General features: G+C 37.7%; 3 protein-coding genes across 4 annotated transcripts in view; all 3 read left to right on the plus strand.

Annotated features, from left to right (window-relative positions):
• LOC147759363 (E3 ubiquitin-protein ligase TRIM56-like) overlaps positions 1-21,800 on the plus strand; it is a 102,328-nt gene that overhangs the window by 67,456 nt on the left and 13,072 nt on the right. The gene's annotated exons all lie outside the window — the stretch shown is intronic.
• The window catches only part of LOC147759367 (SH3 domain-binding glutamic acid-rich-like protein 3), a 191,822-nt gene that overhangs the window by 35,460 nt on the left and 134,562 nt on the right, over positions 1-21,800 (plus strand). Inside the window, exons 1-2 of one of the 2 annotated variants that reach the window (XM_086997500.1) lie at positions 4,433-4,725; positions 5,145-5,227. In XM_086997500.1, coding sequence (XP_086853626.1) covers positions 5,161-5,227 — 67 coding nt within the window. In that variant the 5' untranslated portion in view covers positions 4,433-4,725; positions 5,145-5,160. Of the gene's footprint in view, positions 1-4,432; positions 4,726-5,144; positions 5,228-21,800 lie in introns of those variants that run through there. The other variant, XM_086997501.1, reaches the window with a different exon arrangement.
• Positions 1,317-3,624, plus strand: LOC147759371 (E3 ubiquitin-protein ligase TRIM56-like). The gene has a single exon (XM_086997422.1). It carries the CDS (start codon positions 1,317-1,319, stop codon positions 3,162-3,164), a length of 1,848 nt encoding a protein of 615 aa, XP_086853548.1. The 3' UTR covers positions 3,165-3,624.

Raw genomic sequence — 21,800 nt, forward strand, 5'->3', positions numbered from 1 at the left:
TTGACATATCCCGCCTAAATCATCAGCAGTAAACAGCATCTCCTTAAACGAAATGTTTTCGCATTGCCAACTTAGAATAACTTCACAAACAATCAGCTAGTTTTTTTTTGCTATCTCCTGTAACAAGTGCCTCGCGGTACGGTGTACAGCTCAGGTGACTACGGCTATCAGGACGAGTGAGGTGTGTTCTCACGTACACCCAAGCCTACAGTTAGTGTTGATATAAAGAGCTATTGTTTGAAGGTATTTGGAAAGTTCTAAAACCACGTAAAATAAGATGTTAATCACTGACATTCCATTGTCTTTGTATTGAGAAATAAGCTACATGTCCTTGAACAAAATGTTTTCAGATTCCTTACTTAGAATAACTTCACAGAAAATCAGCGTCTAGGTTAATAAAGTAGCACAGTTCTATCTCTTGAATCATGTGCCTTGTGGTTCGGTGTACAGCTCAGGTGACTCCAGCTATCAGGACGAGTGAGGTGGGTTCTCACGTACACCCAAGTCTACAGTTAGTGCATATTTAAATGTGCCATCTAGAATGTGTTCAACATAAGAATATAAACTAAATCGCCGTGATTAAAATTAAACTTGATAATTGGCTAGTACACTTGAATGTATTTTTTTCTTTTTTTCTTTTTTTTTCTTTTTATTTATTTATTTATTTATTTATGGCCATGTGTGTGTCTGAGTGTGTGCGATTGTTGCACTCGTATAAAGATCTACAGTTGATAATGAAAACTACCGACACCACACCGAAACGTACAGGAACACGCTGTCGGTGGAAGGATTGTCTGAACAGCAGGCTGAGCGCTAAAACAAAGAAGTCAATTTAACAGCGCTGCACTTGCCTATATCAATTACTATTGTCTCTTATCGTGTTTACAAGGTATAAATTTCAGACACGTTAATATATAATAAAATCAGGTGATGCGTTAACAGTCCATAGATGAAAGGAGGCTGGCGATAGGACAATACAGCAAATTACCTATAAAACTAGATCTGAAATTTATGCTAGAATTCAAATTGTTATGAATACAATCATGGTGCATTGTTTTCACAAAGGAATAAAACGTGCACAAGATGCTCGATGACAAAGGAACATTTGGTAACATCTGGACTCTTCGGTCATCAAAGTGTATGCTACCCTTGCTACCCTCACCAGTCAGGTGACGCGGCCTTGTGTTCTTGTACAGTATATAACACAGACACGGTGTTTAACAATCCAGTCAACGACAGAAAATGCGCCGTTTTAAAGTGACGAGTCATATTATACAACCTTTTGGCTATATGTAACCCTTATTGAACTTAGTGTCATGGCATCAAAGAAGTTGTATGAGGAGTTCAGTGACAATTTTCTAACGTGTCACATCTGTCTTCATGAGTATGAGGACCCGCGTGTCCTCCCATGCTATCACACTTTCTGCCTAGCTTGTCTTGCCCAGCACGTGGCAGCAAGTGGGACTGGAGGCAACATCACGTGTCCAGTGTGCCGCCAGGAGGCGCCTGTTCCACCAGGTGGGCTGGAGAAACTTGTCCGTAACTTTTTTTTGTCTAAGGTGAAGGACTTCATGTTGACAACAGAGAATAAAGACAAAATGTGCGGTAACTGTCACTCACAAGTTGCTCAATTTTACTGTCAAGATTGCAAACATTTTTTCTGTGAGAACTGTCGTCAAAAACAACATGACGCTATAAACTTCTTGCGGGGACACACAATGCTTTCAGTTTGTGATCACGATAAGCAAGTCCAGCAAGAAATGGACGCTACGCGATTTTGTGATAAGCACAAAGGACAACAGTTAAACTTTTATTGCACAGATGATGATGTTGTTGTGTGTCGTGACTGTATTCTCACCAAACACAACAAACACAACTGTGTAGACATTGCAGATGTAGCAGAAATCCATAAAGAGAATATAAACAGTGCCTTTAATGATGTATCTACGAACATCGCGCTGTTTGAAAAAGCAGAGTCAGAAATATCTAAGCAACAGAAAGATACAACTGACGCCGTCAACAAAACGGTGGCCGACATACAACAACAGGAGGCGGATATTATAAAAGAGGTTCAGCTTATTTCTGCCCAGTTGATAGCAGAAGCAAAAGACCACGCCGCAACGCACATGAAATCTCTCGAGGCTGAGAAAAATCGCGTTCAACTACAGAAAGTATCCATCCACAGCACATGTGAGTTTGCCAAACAGCTTGTTCAACATGGCTCCCACTCGGAGGTGATAGCACACGCTAAAAATATCCAAGCAAGGATGAAAGAACTGAACAATATTAGACCCACCGTACAGGTAAAAACAACAGAGATCGCTTTCAGTAAAGGAAAATTTCCAGTAGACTTCTTTGGCCACGTAAAGAAGTTAGAATGGCTAAATGCTGCATCTTTGGTGGGTGAGTTTGGTAGCAGTATGAACAATGTATGGGACATATCATGCAGTCAAAGTGGTACGATATATTTAGTTTGTATCCAGTCGGCTAAACTTGCAGCTATATCACCATCTTATGAGGTGATATTCCAAGTTGATGTACCAGGTCTCAGTGGTGTCACCGTGCTCAGTGATGACAGACTGGTGGTTACATGTTATGATGGATGCCGAGTGTATTCCTCCTCCGGAAAACATATCCAAACATTTGGTCACGGTGACATGTTCTACCCCCAGGGTGTTACAGTGGACAACAATGGAAACATACTTGTCTGTGACCAAATCAATAAATGCATCTGTGTGTATGACGCTATGCAGTTCAATCTTATCAATAAGATCAGTGTTCCTATGTGTAATTGGCCACAATACCTTGCAGTGCTCCCATGTCGTGACACCATTGTGGTGAGTGACAGTGCTGGACACTGTGTATATGGAGTGACCCCCCAGGGTGATGTAGTGTTCCAATATGGTACACCAGGTGAGAAAGGCTCAGGGGATGGATACCTGCACTACCCCTGGGGATTGTGTACAGACAGCGTGGGGCACATCTTCATTGCTGACCAGTTCAATCACAGGGTGGTTGTTCTGACCTCAGATGGTCAACTGTTGAGATACGTGGTGGGTCCACAGCAGGTTTCACTACCAGTGGGTGTGGCCATTGATATCAAAGGACAGCTTGTAGTGGGGGAAGGTGAAGGCAAGGTGAAAACATTTCGCTATGTTTCTTAACTACAATTTAAGTAATATGACAGACATTACCAAGCAACATCATTTTTAACAGAAAAAGAGAGAAGTATTACAGCGAAACTTTGTGCATGAACATTATTTGTTGAACACATAATCATGGATATTTCTGAAATTTTAATTGTTATATTGGAAGATGATGATATTGGCTAAAAAAACTATTAGTTATAACATAATGGGAGAGTAAAATAATTCATTATGTACGTTTAAATTCCACACACTAACCAATTTCAGGTTCAAAAGTGAAAACAAAACAATTTTTTTTCTCTTTTTCGCACTTTTATCGTCAAGTTATATTACTGTATAATAAAGTAACGATCTTGCATTTGAGCAATGATGCAGTTTGATATGTTTCTAAAAAAGGACACAGTACGACAAGTGATTTTACCTTCAATGAATCAAATGTACATGAAACAAGCTTGTAAATAAATGATTTTAGAAATATCGTCAGTGATACCAGTATTTACTGTGAGACCAGCAGGTATATTGTAACACTAACGTTAGCGCTGGGACATTATGGTTTTAACTCCAACCACCGCGATATCCACATGAAGCCGGATACAAGTCACCGTTATCGCGTCTCCTCATACACTACACGTGGATTAGCTACTTGGACCTGAGGTCACACCCTCAACTCAAAAAGTAAATGAGCAATATTTTCTTTTTATTATTTCTTTGATATCCTTCTTTTCATGTACAAATATGTGAGTTTAGTTTGTGATTTTACAGAAAAGGAAAATGAATTGCTGACTGCCATTACATCATACAATAAAAAAATTTAACGGGCGTGTGACTGGATATATGGGCTAACAAAATAATTTGATTGTGAAGTTTGTGTTATTTATCTTTTTAGATTTTTTAAATTCTTCCTCTCCATTCCCAACTTTTCATTAGAAATACCATTTAGAATCAAATGCATTTCACCATTAAATCTGCAATAACACTGGAATGATTTGAATATTAATAGCACATTCTGAGACCACCACGTTGTCAGAATTATCATTAAAAAGTATATTTATTCCACGTTGTACTTGTCACTGAACGGCGACAGGTACACCATTGCGCATTTGTTCAACAGATATCCTAACTCGAGGGAGTGGCCAGCTCAGACTGGCAGAATGGTCAGTGGCAACGGCTGATTGAAAACTGTTCAAAACTTGAACTTCTTAGCTAAATTATGACAACATTTAAACAAAATTTCCTTTCGTAAAAGCAATTGACGGGAGTTGGCCGCCGAGTTCATTACTAAATGTATTTAGAGAATGTGATAGTATTTAGCTTTATTCGTTTGAAGGGGTGTTTTACGGTGAAATGAGAATTTTTTCTCTCGGTATGCATATAAAACACTACACTGCCACCCTCTGACGACATATGCCATGAACACCTATCACTGAGGCTCGAGATGTTCTGGGATACATCACTCGGGTGACAGGGTATTGTCTCACACCTGTCTCACACACAGACAGTCTTACCCGTGACAGTCACACCCACCAGTGAGAACGCTAAAGGACCACACCCTCTCACTCTCTCCACGTTACTCAGTCAGGTAAGTGACATAATATGCTAACAGTATATAGTTTATTAATCATAAATAACATTACAGGTGATACAGTAATGTGTTTGGTTAACTACGATTTTATATCATCAATAACGCGATAATGGAAAAGACCGACTGTCGTGAGTAACACATACATGTATGATCGGAGTTGAATTACTTCTACTACCAGTTCTTTCATATTGTATTGAAATTGTGATGTGGAGCTTCGATGAAATCATGAAAATAATCTCTCTTCAGCTCCCCTCCCTCGTCCCTTCTTACTCCGCTTCTTTTCCTACATGTATCTCTCTCTCTCTCTTTCTGTATTAAATTTAATAAGAATATACTCAAAAGGGCTCCGACGAGACTCAACATCCGACCATTATGTGCGAGATACAGATAGAAGCTATGCCCCCGTGTCTTTCCAGGTTGCTGTAGTACGCCATGAAGACTGCCTCCGTTAGCTACATTTTGGTCATAGCCATTATAGCTGCCTGTGTGGAGTTTATTGGTAAGTTCCAAGCCATCACCTGCGTCTGTCGGCGCCGTCGTCGTGTACTCTTAAAGATAACACGTTTGATGAGAGCAAATTAAATGATAAAATGTTGGCAATATGCTAAATTTACTTTGTACAAGTTGTGTGCTGGTCGACAGAAATCGTTATACATTGATACAAACCAAGTCAGGGAGAGGGTTGACTATATTAGGAACCTATTCTTTCACAACATGAGTTTAAAGAAAAAATATTTCAATTGAGTGGATTCGGAGACAGACATACAAACAAGCGACAAAGGTCAACGAGCACACATTTACCTTAATAATTTTCTACTTTTATTAAATTTCTATCATTCATTTATCCAATATATGTTGACATGTTTTAGGCTACGTGTTCCAGATTCCTTTTGGTATTCATTTTCCTCTTTACAGAGTGCGATCGTCTGCCCACAAATGGGATCTGTGTATACATCAGCAGCGTGTCAAGCAACCTGGGCCCGGTTGCACCAACAGGGCGTAAATTTACTCGGCTACGACTGTCGTAAACCGCAACGCCTGGCGCCCGTGCGCCAGGTTTACTCTCCCTGCTTACGCCCGTTGCACCAAGACAAAAACTGATGGTCGTAACTACGCCCGAGTAACGCTCCGTTGCATCACTGGCAAACAATACGTGAATGAGGAGTTCTCAGCTGCAGTCATAATAGAATGATGACATGAATAAACACAAAAGGAGCATTTCAGTGACGGAGAAATTCATGAGCTACATTCTCCCATTTTGATTTAGAAATAAGAATGTTAAAATACGTTAACTTTGCTGTTGCCTTGTCTAAATGGCAATAAAATCGTAAATATATTCCGAATCAAAATAATATTATATTATGCTATTATAGTATGTTGTTGTAAATGAGAAAAACGCGTTAATGGATTTGAACACCGTCACATTTGTTATGGAAACTTTCGAGTCTGAATATAATGCAAAAACGCCAGCATTGCTTTCTTTTTATGTACAGACACAGATGCACTTTTACCGATAACACAATAAGTGGAAAACCATTTTACCTTTTGACTTGAAACTTGCAGAACTGATGAATATTCATAATACGCAGGTCAAGTTCGAAAATCAGCATGATCAGGTCACTTTTAGGGAATTTATGCTGTTTTTTCACTTTTTTCAGCATATATGCAGCACCGACAACACAATAAGTGGAAAACCATTTTACCTTTTGACTTGAAACTTACAGAACTGATGAATATTCATAATACGCAGGTCAAGTTCGAAAATCGGCATGATCGGGTCACTTTTAGGTAATTTATGCTGTTTTTTCACTTTTTTCAGCATATATGCAGCACCGATAACACGATAAGTGGAAAACCATTTTACATTTTGACTTGAAACTTGCAGAACTGATGAATATTCATAATACGCAGGTCAAGTTCGAAAATCAGCATGATCAGGTCACTTTTAGGGAATTTATGCTGTTTTTTCACTTTTTTCAGCATATATGCAGCACCGACAACACAATAAGTGGAAAACCATTTTACCTTTTGACTTGAAACTTACAGAACTGATGAATATTCATAATACGCAGGTCAAGTTCGAAAATCGGCATGATCGGGTCACTTTTAGGTAATTTATGCTGTTTTTTCACTTTTTTCAGCATATATGCAGCACCGATAACACGATAAGTGGAAAACCATTTTACATTTTGACTTGAAACTTACAGAACTGATGAATATTCATAGTACGCAGGTTAAGTTCGAAAATCAGCATGATTGGGCCATTTTGAGGGTATTTATGCTGTTTTTTTCACTATTTTCAATATAAATGCAACACTGATAACACAATATAAGAAAAACGGATTCACCAATTGTAATTATACTCACAGGAGTGGTCAAGTTACTAAAACGCAGGTTGAGTTCGAAAATCAGCATAATCGGGCCATTATTTTAGAAGTTATTCTGTTTTTTTCACATTTCCTCAGATTCAATTATTAGGCATGTTAACAGTCTCATTATTTAACTAATAAGATGCCTAAAAGTGTTTGTTTGATATTTCCTGCATCTTTACAACATTGTTAGTTGATTATGTAAAAAACATGGTAAACTTGTTATCAAGTATTGTGTAATAAAGTGTCAAAAATGGAAATAAACTCATATCATTGCAGTTTGTCAGATTCAATCATCCACTATGTTCAGAATCTCAGAATGGAGGAAATTGGACATTTAACACTGTTCTATTGATACTTTCCCCATCTCATCAATTTTCTTAGTTGGTCATATAAAAATGGCAGTAAAATGTTTATTTTGTTTTATGTTAAAAAAGTGTTAAAAATGGAAATAACCCATTTCAGAACAGTGCTGTCTTGTTTACATTTTGGCATTTTCAAGTGACTTTGAAGTTCCATGGGCCTGAAGACCTTTGCTAGTCACATTTTCTGAATATCTGTGATACAAATATTTTATAATTAAAAATTGATGGTCATTAAGCTGTTAAACATTATGTAATATTGCATCAAAATTTGAAGAAACCCCTATTTTGGGCACTGCTTCCATGATGACCATTTAAGGAAAATCATGTCACTTACTGTTCTCAAACTTACAGGAAAGAAACATGGGACTAAAATACAACTTCAGTAGGCAATGCAGTCTGTTTGGTATTTTTTTTTTTTTTTTTTTTTTTTTTTTTTTTTTTTTTGGCAGTTAAACAGTTTTTTGTGAAAATTGAATTTTTCACATATTGGCATTTTCAAGGTGTGACTTTAAAGTTCCATGATCTTGAAGACTTTTGCTTGTCACATTTGCTGAATGTCCATGTTACTAATATTTTATTAATAACATTTGATTGTCATTATGCTGTTAAACTTTATGTAATGTTGCATCAAAATTTGAAGAAACCCCTATTTTGGGCATTGCTCCTATGATGACCATTTAAGGGAAATCATGTCACTTACTGTTCTCAAACTTACAGGAAAGAAACATGGGTCTAACATACAGCTTCAATAGGCAACGCAGTCTGTTTGGTAAATTTTTCTGGCAATTTAACAGTTTTTTGTGGAAATTTAATTTTTCACTTATTTGCATCTTTATTTTCTGTTCTTTGTCTGTACATTTGACAGCTTTGCTGCCTTGTTATAATTTTACAACGGTGCCGACAATTTTTTGACCTTTTTATCTATGGTTACACCGTGAGGTATCATTTAATTCAATCGAGCTAAAATCTTGGAGTTTGAGAAATACAAGAGACCAAATACATAGGATGAACCTTAAAATGTTGATATTTTTAGCCTTCGTCTCTGTTTATATATTATTAAAATATGAATGATATAAAATGTGAAGAAAAAATTACTATGGTTGGTTATGGTTTGTTAAAATTTGTGAAAAGAATTAAAGAAACCGTACCTACATGAGTATAAGATTTAAATGAGCACATGCATATACTGTACATGTACATAGATACACACATACGAGGGTTGATTGATAAGTAGTGAGCCTCGTGTGGAAAGGGTTAAGCAGGGATATCCCTTTTCAGCCCTTCTATTCCCTGACTATTTAAAGCTGTGTAGCCGAAGTTTGGTGGCATTTGGTTAGTTTATGTCGACGAGGTAGCACTCTCAAATAAGCAAGGCAAGTGACTTTTGCAAAATGCCCCTGCTAACAAGTCTGTCATTGCCATGGCTGCAATCAACGAGTGTGGCTTTGAACTGATAGAACATCCACCGTATTCGCCTGATCTTGCTCCCTCTGACTATTATCTATTTCCCAAATTGAAAAAGGCCATTTCAGATCTCACTTTGTGTCAGAAGATGACGTCATACGTGAAGTGGAGGGGTTTCTGAACGGCCAAGAGAAGGGTTTCTATAAAAGTGGCATAGAGGCTCTCAAAACTAGATGGCAAAAGTGTATAGATACTCAAGGAGACTATGTTGAAAAATAAAGAAAAATACTTGTCAAATGTGTACCCCTTCTATATGAGGCTCACTACTTATCAATCAACCCTCGTAATGTATTTCATAATCACTTATATATACCCACATTTTCTACGTTATATAAGATAATTGTCATCAAACTCTCTCTGTACCAGCCTAGCCATAGTGGAAAACGACCTTCGACCGACTTACACCACCTAGCTGGCAGGCGTAAATTTACGACTAAGTTAAGACCGACGTAAGCACTATTCCAGTTTGGTGCAACTGGCTTTTCTCGGGCGTAGCATTTTGCGCCCGGTTTACGCCGGCGCAACTGCTACGCCTCACTTACGACCGGTTGGTGCAACCGGGCCCTGGAAATTAAGAAATAACAGAGGATACAGATGGTCCTCAGCGGGAAGAACATCGACGCACAATACATCGATATCTCCTCAAACGCCGCCGCCAAGGAATTCATGAGGGCAAGTGCAGGACTGTCGAGTCTTCCCCCACAGCTTTTTAACGGCGAGGAACACCTTGGTGATTACCAAGCTTTTGAGAAAGCAGTTGAAGACGAACGTCTTATGGAGTTCCTAAAGTTGAACTGATTTATCTCGGTTATTCTGGTTAAAAATGAAGTTTTTAGACACTGTCAAGACGTCAAGACACGCGAATTCACATGTATAATGTACTTCAATTGCCATTTTGACGAAAACCTAACAAGATATTAAAAAAAACAGATATGTCTTAAGCTGGACGAGCTGATATGATTGTATTACAGGGGTAGCGGTACATAATAAATAGTAGGCCTCAAATGAATAATACAATAAATAGAGCCTTAGTACAAATTATAACTTGCCATGATACGTGTTCACTATGCTGAGGTTTTTTAAGGAAAATTATTCAATATGTTGCACTCTTTGAAGAGAAGCATTCATTATTTTGCAATCTAAGCTTAAATTCTTTATGCACCTGGTATTTGAATACACATTTCTACATATAATGACGCGCATGCGCGGTTAACCTATTTGTACTGGTCGCGTGTGGTGACTACCATTCAGCGAGAGTCCCCTCAGATTTGGATCGATAGAGCGATAGTTTTATTTGAAAAGAACCCTTGTATGATAGATTCAGCACGTCCTTTCATGTACAAAATACCCTAAACTATCGTATATCGCGCGTGTTTCGCGGTACCAAAAGAACTGATAGTGAAAAGCGGATACGCTATGCACACAGCCGAAAGCGTTGTCTGCCTATCCAGTTTTTTATCAGGTATTGTGTTAAGGGTGATGATTCACGCTCACCTAACGCATTCTGACAATTGAACTCCCTGTAAAACCGCTCTGAGACCAGTGTATCAGCTACGGGTTAGCTATTGGTCCATATTTGAGGGGGCGGAGAGATAAACATTTTGTCAAAAAAAAAAAAAAAAGAAAGACAAACACCAATCCATTTTGTTAAAATGAACTAATGCGCTAATGAGGCAAAGCATAGTGATTTTAAAGTCTTGACAATCTGGGGGACTACTGCAAAAAATGGAAGCTCACAGTCAATACCAACAAAACGAAAGTAATGATATTTAGTAAGTCAGGCAAAAAACCAAACATGAATTTCACAATAGACCATCAAACAATAGAAATAACACATGAATATAATTATTTAGGGATAAAATTCAAATCGAATGGATCATTCAAAAGCGCACTTGATGATCTGAAAGGTAAAGCCATGAAGGCGGTTTTTGCAGTTAAGCAGGCTTTACAGTCCACCACCCACAATATGACCCAGACATATTTAAAACTCTTCGATATCCTTATAAAACCCATACTGATGTACGGATGCGAAATCTGGGGACCATCAATCGCATCTAAAAGCATAAAATCTCTTAAATACATGAATATATTGTATAGTATACTTTGCCATTCGAAGTAGTACAAAATAACTATTGCAAATACATTTTAGGTGTGAGGCGCAATGCCAGTAATATAGCAGCTAAAGCAGAACTAGGTAGATTCCCAATTACACATGACATAATGGGTCATGCTACAACCTACTTGCAAAGATTTTCTGAAATGCCAAAGCAGCGCTTGGCAAAAACAATGTATGAATATGAAACAAAACATGATACACAGGTAAAAAATTGGTCAAGCGAAATCAAATACATTACTCAAAATCTAATGAAAACACAGACTAATACCCCCTCGAAAGCAGAAGTAAAAAAAGCACTGGAATGTCATTATACCCTTTTGTTTCTCAAAGAAATAGAGCGAGAAAACAGCATACTACGTACATATCGATTATTTAAAACAAATTATGAAAGGGAAGCGTACACAACAGCACCTATACCAAAACATGAAATGCAAAATTTGGCAAAATTTAGAACAGGGGCACATGACTTAGAAATCCAAAGAGGCAGATACCGAAAACCAAAATCAATACCCCCTGAAGAAAGGATCTGCAAGTTATGTTCAGATGAAGTGGAAAACGAAATACACTTTCTTTCAAAATGCCCCTTACTCACCAAACACAGGGAGATCCTAAAACCAGATCCTACACAAACCCCAGAGGGTCAGTTCAAATGCATAATGCAGTCAAACGATTTACATGTTATAAAGAATGTGGCCCACTATATCACAATGTGTAATAAGGAAAGAAAAAATATTCTCAACCAACCACCACCTAGTCAACCAAAGTAACGAGCGTATACTGCAATTGTAAAATCTGATCACAGTTATTGTATAAACAATATTGTAATTTACTATTGTAATTTTAGTTATATGATTATATTATGTATACTGTTAGGTCATAGTCATTGTAAAAAATGTACTTGAACCGCAATAAATAAATAAAAAAAAATTAAAGAAAAATAACGGCATTCTATTTTCATCATATTAAAAGCCTAAAAAATGGTTTCGTGTTCCTCTCATATACCGGCCAGCATGCTGACCTACCACCCCTAGTTTGTGTTTATCTGCACAGGACCTTTATTTGAGCTTAAACAATATGATACCTTATCTTATGATAACACAGACGGCGGCCAATAGATGGCGGTAGCACCTCAGGCCGCGTTTGAACCGGATTTAAATATCAAAATAATAATGGTAATTATATTTAAGAAATAAGACGATCAAGAAAAGAAAGTAATAAAACGAACAAGATAAAATATTATACACGAAAATGAAATACATTTTTCTTAAATTTAGATAGAACATGTACATATAGTCCTTGAATTGTTGGCAACCCGTTATCATCAATTAACATGCGTCTATTTCCTCGGTCAAGCTTGCAAAAACTGAACTGAACGTGTGACTGAAAAAAAATGGGAGGAAAACATACCCCTCCCCCCTCTGACCCAGACAATCAGTTTCCATAAGCCACCACCAAAAACGTCCACTTCCGGAAGCACGCACTAAAACGCACTTAGCAAAAACCAAGCCGAACGTGACCCGTGACTCCGCATATAAACACCACAACTGCATGCGTTATCGCCACATCCAGGCGTCGACCCTGTGTGACTGATCTTCCAGCCGAGTACTGTGGGACTCACGTTACACTCCCACACACACACACACACACACACACACACACACACACACACGCATTCCTGACTCGCCCATTGACTGTAAAGAGATAGACAGTCGCGTCCTAAACAGTCACGCCCACTACGCACGACACAGGCTGTTACTCATACAACTGAGAGCAGTCTGAGAACGACACAAGGACTACACTTTCTCGCTCTATCTCTCCTTCTTCCTAAGTCAGGCAAGTGGTTTGATATAAACACCCACGTATATATTTTATTAATCATTAATAGTGTTGTGATAGTGCATTTCCTTCCTTCACCCGGTGTACTCTCCCTGCGCGGAGAGCACGCAATTATGGTAAGTACTGCGCACACCAGGTGGACAGCCCAACTTCCCCGCCTGATCCCGGCGAGTACAGGTTACAAACTACCCATCCACTTCCATTATTACGTTTAATTTTCTTAAATACTTTCCATGCTTCAACAAACGCAACACTTCTGGTTTAAACACTTCTACTCAAGGCTTAAAAATAATTTTAAAAAATCAGGGTACATTGATGGTGTAGCCTTCCATGACATGACGTGACATAACATGACCTATTAGGTGCTGCCGCCAGTCGGCTGAAATAAACACTAAAATGCAGCAGGGGGAGGCCATGTAAACCTAGCCCCAGGCAGTAAAATTTCAACTTGATATAAAAAATAATTAACACAGCAAATTAAAGGTAAATGAACAAATTAATTTCTAAATTTAGAAATGTATTTAGAAAAAGTTCAAATGATCCAAAATTGAAAAATAAACTCGTTTTTCTCTTATGTGCAAGTGTCTTGCTTCAAAGTTACCAAACAAGGAAGGCCGAAAGTGACGCATCACCTACGACTCATACCACAGCCACTGAGCACACAAACAAAACATAATTTGTGCCTCGATATGAAACCAGACAACTTTGGTGTTTTTAGCCTCCAAGTTCTACAATATATCAATTTGTCTTAAAAATAAGCCGATGTAGGATTTTATGTTTAATGATGTGTGATTATATTTATTATCATTAAAGATCCCAATAACAACCAATAAGTATTTTGGTTTAGCGCTTTTTAGATTTTTAATAAAACATTTAATTTTTACGAGGCTATAAATCATCTCCTGTGATTAGTGACTTTGCCTCGCTTTAGAGGAAATACATTTGTTGATCATTTCGCGGCATCGAAAGTTTAATGCGTTACGTCGTTCGCCGACCTTATGTGTTTTCTGACATGAATTGCCTAAAATTAACCTTCCTACATTATTAAATGCAATCAGAAATATCATTCACACTAGCGATCAAGCACTATGTCTTTATCAAGAGTTCGGGAGGGGTGGAAAATTCCCTTGGGTACACATATAACACTATTAATACAAAAGTCAAATACCAACAGAATATTTCCAATATAATTTCTCAAAACGACACCAGGAAGCAAATTAGATTAAATCAGGCAACGGTTAACGCCGGCTGGCTTTGTCAATTTCACCCACTTTTTATGTACATACACAGATGTGTCTGTACATATAGCCATCTTCTGCGTCTGTCATCGCCGTCGTTGCCGTCGTCGCCGTGCACTTTTACCGATAACACGATAAGTGGAAAACCATTTTACCTTTTGACTTGAAACTTGCAGAACTGATGAATATTCATAATACGCAGGTCAAGTTCGAAAATCAGCATGATCGGGTCACTTTTAGGGAATTTATGCTGTTTTTTCACTTTATTCAGCATATATGCAGCACCGATAACACGATAAGTGGAAAACCATTTAACCTTTTGACTTGAAACTTACAGAACTGATGAATATTCATAATACGCAGGTCAAGTTCGAAAATCAGCATGATCGGGTCACTTTTAGGGAATTTATGCTGTTTTTTCACTTTTTTCAGCATATATGCAGCACCGATAACACAATATAAGAAAATCGGATTGGCCAATTGTAATTATACTCACAGGAGTGGTCAATCTTACTAAAACGCAGGTTGAGTTCGAAAATCAGCATAATCGGGCCATTATTTTAGAATTAAGTTATACTGTTTTTCACATTTCCTCAGATTCAATTATTAGGCATGTTAACAGTCTCATTATTTAACTAATAAGATGCCTAAAAGTGTTTGTTTGATATTTCCTGCATCTTTACAACATTGTTAGTTGATTATGTAAAAAACATGGTAAACTTGTTATCATGTATTGTGTAATAAAGTGTCAAAAATGGAAATAAACTCATATCATTGCAGTTTGTCAGATTCAATCATCCACTATGTTCAGTATCTCAGAATGGGGGAAATTGGACATTTAACACTGTTCTATTGATACTTTTCCCATCTCATCAATTTTCTTAGTTGGTCATATAAAATGGCAGTAAAATGTTTATTTTGTTTTATGTTAAAAAAAGTGTTAAAAATGGAAATAAACCCATTTCAGAACAGTGCTGTCTTGTTTACATTTTGGCATTTTCAAGGCGTGACTTTAAAGTTCCATGGGCCTGAAGACCTTTGCTAGTCACATTTTCTGAATATCTGTGAAACAAATATTTTATAATTAAAAATTGATGGTCATTAAGCTGTTAAACATTATGTAATATTGCATCAAAATTTGAAGAAACCCCTATTTGGGCACTGCTTCCATGATGACCATTTAAGGAAAATCATGTCATTACTGTTCTCAAACTTACAGGAAAGAAACATGGGACTAAAATACAACTTCAGTAGGCAATGCAGTCTGTTTGGTATTTTTATTTATTAATTTTTTTTGGCAGTTAAACAGTTTTTTGTGAAAATTGAATTTTTCACATAATGGCATTTTCAAGGTGTGACTTTAAAGTTCCATGATCTTGAAGACTTTTGCTTGTCACATTTGCTGAATGTCCATGTTACTAATATTTTATTAATAACATTTGATTGTCATTATGCTGTTAAACATTATGTTATGTTGCATCAAAATTTGAAGAAACCCCTATTTTGGGCACTGCTCCTATGATGACCATTTAAGGGAAATCATGTCACTTACTGTTCTCAAACTTACAGGAAAGAAACATGGGTCTAACATACAGCTTCAATAGGCAACGCAGTCTGTTTGGTAAATTTTTCTGGCAATTTAACAGTTTTTTGTGAAAATTACATTTTTCACTTATTTGCATCTTTATTTTCTGTTCTTTGTCTGTACATTTGACAGCTTTGCTGCCTTGTTTTTATTGCAAACAAAACACTTTCGCGCATGCGCAGTCGTTTGAATCCTGTGCTTAGCTACCGTGCAGACGTGTATGGTATCAGAGACGAACAAAAACAGAATAGAGACACAATACACAGTGATCTACAATCTCACTCCGTAAGTAGTGAATACTTTAATAGCGTATAAATATCTACAGTTGATACCATACGGAGTTTTAAGTATAAAATGGGCATTCAATGAATAACGCAATCGTGAAAAGACATCTTGGTGCGTAACAAATATAATCGAGTCGACCTACTTTATGCACTGTACTGTACATTGAAAGTGTGTCGCAGAGCTTCGACGGAATCATATGAAACTCAAGGACACTGGGTCATTTTAGATTTCTATTAATGTGTTTACAGTAGAGTTTGTTAAGCAGTATAGTAGGGGCCTTACGATATGGGCATGTCATAGGGGATTTCATATACGCCCTCAGCAAGTAGAATTGAGACAAGGAATTGGTTTAGGGTTAGTGTATCAAAAAGGGTCAATATTTCAGATTGTTGATTAGTGAGTCATCCACTGGGACTATTTAGGGGTTTTATACTAATGTATTTTCAGTGCAGCCTAGATAAATAACAGGTCGATGCATGGTCTGCCTCCCTCTATCTCAGCTCACGCCCGTCTCTCGTTTCCTCCGTCTCTCTCTCTCTCTCTCTCTCTCTCTCTCATATAAAACACGGAAGCTTTGCCGTATCCATACTGTAGCAAATGTCATAACAAAATTTCCGGTGGATGGGTGAACATTTATTTAGACTCGTCTAGAAACAATTAATATGGTGACGGAGATCTGAAATATGATTGAAACAAATGAAAGTAAAAGAATAAACAAAATATAAATTTAAACTTAATAAAACTATCACAATGAAAAAATTACAATACAATACATACAGTAAATAACTAGAAATACGTACATAACAATGCTGCCTCCACTCTTTCGCATACAGTACTAGGCGTGTTCCAACCATGACAATACATGGTGACGTTTTATTGGTGACGTTTTGTTACCAACAGAACACCAATGATCCAACATATGAGGGCGCAACTCACACCAAGGCGTGACAACACAAAGTAAACAAGATAAACAACAAAAACAAACAAAGCAAACAAACAGACAAAAATACAAATGAAAAATAAATAAAAATAAAAAGCCGACGACACATACCACATGGGGCTTACAAACATCTACTTGTTTTATCGTGGTGATATTGGACTGCACAGCACCAGGATGAATCACGGATAATGTGACTTCCTCTACGTGCCCCTGTCTTCCTCGTAACCACAATGTTAAAATACAACTTGTCATATAAACATTGGTCGACACCAGTGACCACCGCGTTAGGACCCAAAATCACGAGCATAAGATTTAATCGAAGGCGTTTATCTCTCAAGCCAGTCAGATAAGATAACAGGCCTACCCAACTACCAGACGCGGCACCTACGGATCCAGAATAAACCGGTATTTCAGACCACACTACCCGTTTTCAAGGTGTGTGTCAGATCATATTACGGAGTATCATACCCCATCAGAAAATTTTGTAAGCCTTCAGTTGTACCTGTCATCCGGGTAGCACTTAGGATCATCGCTATCACATCGCGCGCCAGACAAAATGGGTGAAGTGGCTGATACTCCGTAATGCGATCTGACACACACCTTGTTGTTCTATAAAATTTTAGTGCAGTTTGTGTTATTTATCTTTTTTAATTTTTTAGTTTTCCTCTCCATTCCCAGCTTTTCATTAGAAATACCATTCAGAATCGAATGCATTTCACTTTTAAATCTGCAATAAGCACTGGAATGATTTTGAATATTAATAGCACATTCTGAGACCACCACGTCGTCAGAATTATCATTAAAAAGTAGATTTATTCCACCTTGTACTTGTCACTGAAAGGCAACAGGTAAACCATTGCGCGTTTGTCTTTGAAATATCCCAACTTGAGGGAGTGGCCCGGTCGGACTGGCAGAATGGTCAGTGGCAACGTTTGATTGAAATCTGTTCAAGCAATTTGACCTTCCACGACAAGTGCTAAGCTAAATAATGACAATGTTTTAACAAATTTTCCTTTCGTAAGCAATTGACGGGAGTTGGCCCCCGAGTTCATTCTTCAGTATATTTAGAGAGTGTGATATTGGAACGCTTTATTCGGTTGAAGGGGTGTTTTACGGTGAAATGATTTTTTTCTCTCGGTATATGCATGTCAAACACTACACTGCCGCCCTCTCAAGACATATGACATGAATACCTTTTCACTGAGGCTCCAGATGTTCTGGGATACATCACTCGAGTGAAAGGATATTGTCTTATATCTATCCCACACACAGACCGTGGCACCCATGGCCGTCACACCAATCAGCGAGCTGAGAAATCTACAGGACCACACCCTCTCGCTCTCTCCTTGTCAGTGAGGTACGTGACATAATATTAAAATAGTATATAGGTTATTAATCAAAAATAACATTACAGGTGATACAGTACTGTGTTTGGTTAGCTACGATTTTATATCATAAATAACGCAATAATTGAATAGACCGACTGTCGTGAGTAACATATACATGTAAGATCGGGACGAATTACTACTACTACCAGTTCTTTCATATTGTATTGAAATTGTGATGTGGAGCGTCAGTGAAGTCATGAAAATAATCTCTCCATCCCCCCCCCCCCCATCATTCCTTCTTACTGCGTTTCTTTTCCTACCCCTTTCTCTCTCTGTATTAAGTTTATTAACAATTTACTCAAAAGGGCTCCGACGAGACTCAATATTCGACCAATGTATGCGAGATACAGATAAAAGCTATGGCCCCGTGTCTTTCCAGGTTGCTGTACTACGCCATGAAGACTGCCTCCGTTAGCTACGTTTTGGCCATTGCCATTATGGCTGCCTGTGTGGAGTTTATTGGTATGTTCTTAGCCATTACAGGACCCACTATCCACGCATGCAGGGTCGTCGGTCTGTTCAGTTTCTTTGCAGGTATTGTGTGTAGGGGGTTTGACGCTAGATGGCGCTCATATACTAGTACGAACAATCAAGGCCAACTCACATGATCCACAGTGATCAAAATGGCGGACGTGAATCGAATACTACTGTTGTCACTCGAATACTACTGTTGTTAGCCATTATTGTAATTCGCTATACTAGCCTACAGTACTATAGTACAACACCTGTCAACTCTTCTCAATCTGTCAATCGCAAGCACTTTCAGTGTCAGAATTTCGCGGTACTGACTGTGACGTCGGCGCAAGGGTAGCCAAGACCATTGGCATGAGCGCCCATTATCGTCAAATCGAATTTTGGCTTCTAGTTACGTTTTCACGACTAGTCGTATTTTGCCGTCTGATCTGATAACTACGACGTCTAATCGTGTTTTCAATTTTTGGAGAAACCTCCACCCATGAGGTGGAGAGCCCAACTTCCCCGCCTGATCCCTGTGAGTATAGGTTGCAAACCACTATTAAAAATCCCATTCACTTCCATTGTAATGTTTAATTCTCTTAAAATACTTTCCATGCTTCAACAATCGCAACACTTCTGGTTTGAACACTTCTACTCAAGTCCTAAAAACATTTTAAAAATCAGGGTACATTAATGGTGTAGCCTTCCAGTGACCTGACATGACTTTTAAGGTGCTACCGCCAGTCGGCTGAAATAAGCACTAAAATGCAGCAGAGGGGATTGTAAACCTGGCCCCAGGCAATAAAATTTCATCTTGATTTAAAAAATAACAAACCAAATTAAAGGTTAATTTCTAAATTTAATTTTAAATATTTCAAATGATCCAAAATTGAAAAATAAACTCATTGTCATCATATATGCAAATGTCTTGCTTCAAAGTTACCAAACAGGGAAGGCCAGAAGTGACGTATCGTCTACGATTCATACCACAGCCACTGAGCACACGAACAAAACATCGTGCCTCGATGTGAAACTAGACAAATTTGGTGTTTTTAGCCTCCAAGTTCTACATAATATCAATTTGTCTAATAAATAAGACGATGTAGGGTTTTATGTTTAATGATGTGTGATTATATTTATTACCATTAAAGATCCCAATTACAACCAAGAAGTATTTTGGTTTAGCGCTTTTTAGATTTTTAATAAAACATTTAATTTTTACGAGGCTATATATCATCTCCTGTAGATTAGTGACTTTGCCTCGCTAACGAGAAATTAAATTTGTTGATCATTTCGTGGCATCGAAAGTTAAATGCGTTACGTCGATCCTTGTTGGGTTTTCTGACATGTAGTGCCTAAAATTAACCTTCCTACATTATTTAATGCAATTAGAAATAACATTCACACTAGCGATCAAGCACTATGTCTTTATCAAGGGTGAGAGAGTGGTGGAAAATTTCCTAAGGTACACATATAACACTATTAATACAAGAGGCAAATACCAACAAAATATTTCCAATATAATTTCTCAAAACGACACCAGGAAGCAAATTAGATTAAATCATACAAACGGTTAACACCGGCTGGCTTTGTCAATTTCACCCACTTTTTTTATTGCAAACAAAACACTTTTGCGCATGCGCAGTCGTTTGAATCCTGTGCTTAGCTACCGTGCAGACGTGTACGGTACCAGAGACGAACAAAAACAAAATAGAGACACAATACACAGTGATCTACAATCTCACTCCGTAAGTAGTGAATACTTTAATAGCATATTAATATTTACAGTTGACACCATACGGTGTTTTAAGTATAATATGGGCATATAATAAATAAAGCAATAGTGAAAAGACATCTTGTTGCGTCACAAATATGTAATCGAGTCGACCTACTTTATGCATTGTACAGTACATTGAAAGTGTGTCGCAGAGCTTCGACGGAATCATATGAAACTCAAGGACACTGGGTCATTTTAGATTTCTATTAAAAGGACACAAAAGAGGATTTTCGCGCCAAAATTGATTTATCCTGATTTATCCCGAGGTTAACACTACTTTTCCGCGATTTACCAACCTTTAATCTATCATTCCCGGCACTCGCCATCGCTCTGTAACATTTTTGGAAAATACAATAAAAAGAAAACCTCCGCTTAAGCGGAGGTTTACCAACAACCAACTCCATTTTCATAATTGAGCTCTCTAGACTTCCGGATCTCGCGAGATTCTCGTATTGCGACCTAGTTAAAACCAGTTCAAGCTGCCGGGAAAGGACAACGTGAAACAGGAGGCTCAGTTATGCTGGGAGTCCTTCGAAGAAGCGAAGACAGATAACAAAAAGAAAAAAGAAACAGCCTTTACAAAAAAACATGCGTAAAACAGTGTATCAGCAAATGTACGACAGGCAAACAATAAACACCGGCGAGGAAGAAGGCAGATGAAAACCTGCTTGGGTGGCCATGGATACGAAGAATGGCCTGGCCGCGAAGTATTTACTGTATTTGTGAGTACCATTTACAATAATCTTTGAGATAAGACACCAGTGAAAATATTTATTAAGCACAGAGATTTATGTTTATTTACGTGTGTTCGTTGTATATCTTAACGATTGTCAGGCTCGTCTGTCAAAATATGCCATGAAATTGTAACTAATATGAGTGGTATCGATGACAGAAATTGCAAGTTGTGTTGCTCATATGTCGACTCTGACAGGGTTTGGGTTAGTTTATAGAGCAAAGAAAGTTTAAATAAAAACGGACATGGTGGGAGATACTAGTCTCATTACATATACATTACAATGACCAGGGCGAATTTTTGACTTACCGAGGGCACATTTCTTGTGCCTCTAACATCTAGGCATACCACAGTAATTAAGACATATGACAAAGATGCTATTTCTTTAGGCATCTAAATCCCAAAATGAATGTGCAGAAGCTGTTATTGTATCTAAGTTTAACCCAATGTTAAATGGCATGTCAACTATAAGTGAAAATAAATAGTAGTATTTTGATTTTATATTTTAAAGACAATTTGT

This window comes from Lingula anatina, chromosome 10, assembly GCF_051362555.1.
Source record: "Lingula anatina isolate TDL-2025a chromosome 10, LinAna3.0, whole genome shotgun sequence".
NCBI lineage: Eukaryota > Metazoa > Brachiopoda > Lingulata > Lingulida > Lingulidae > Lingula > Lingula anatina.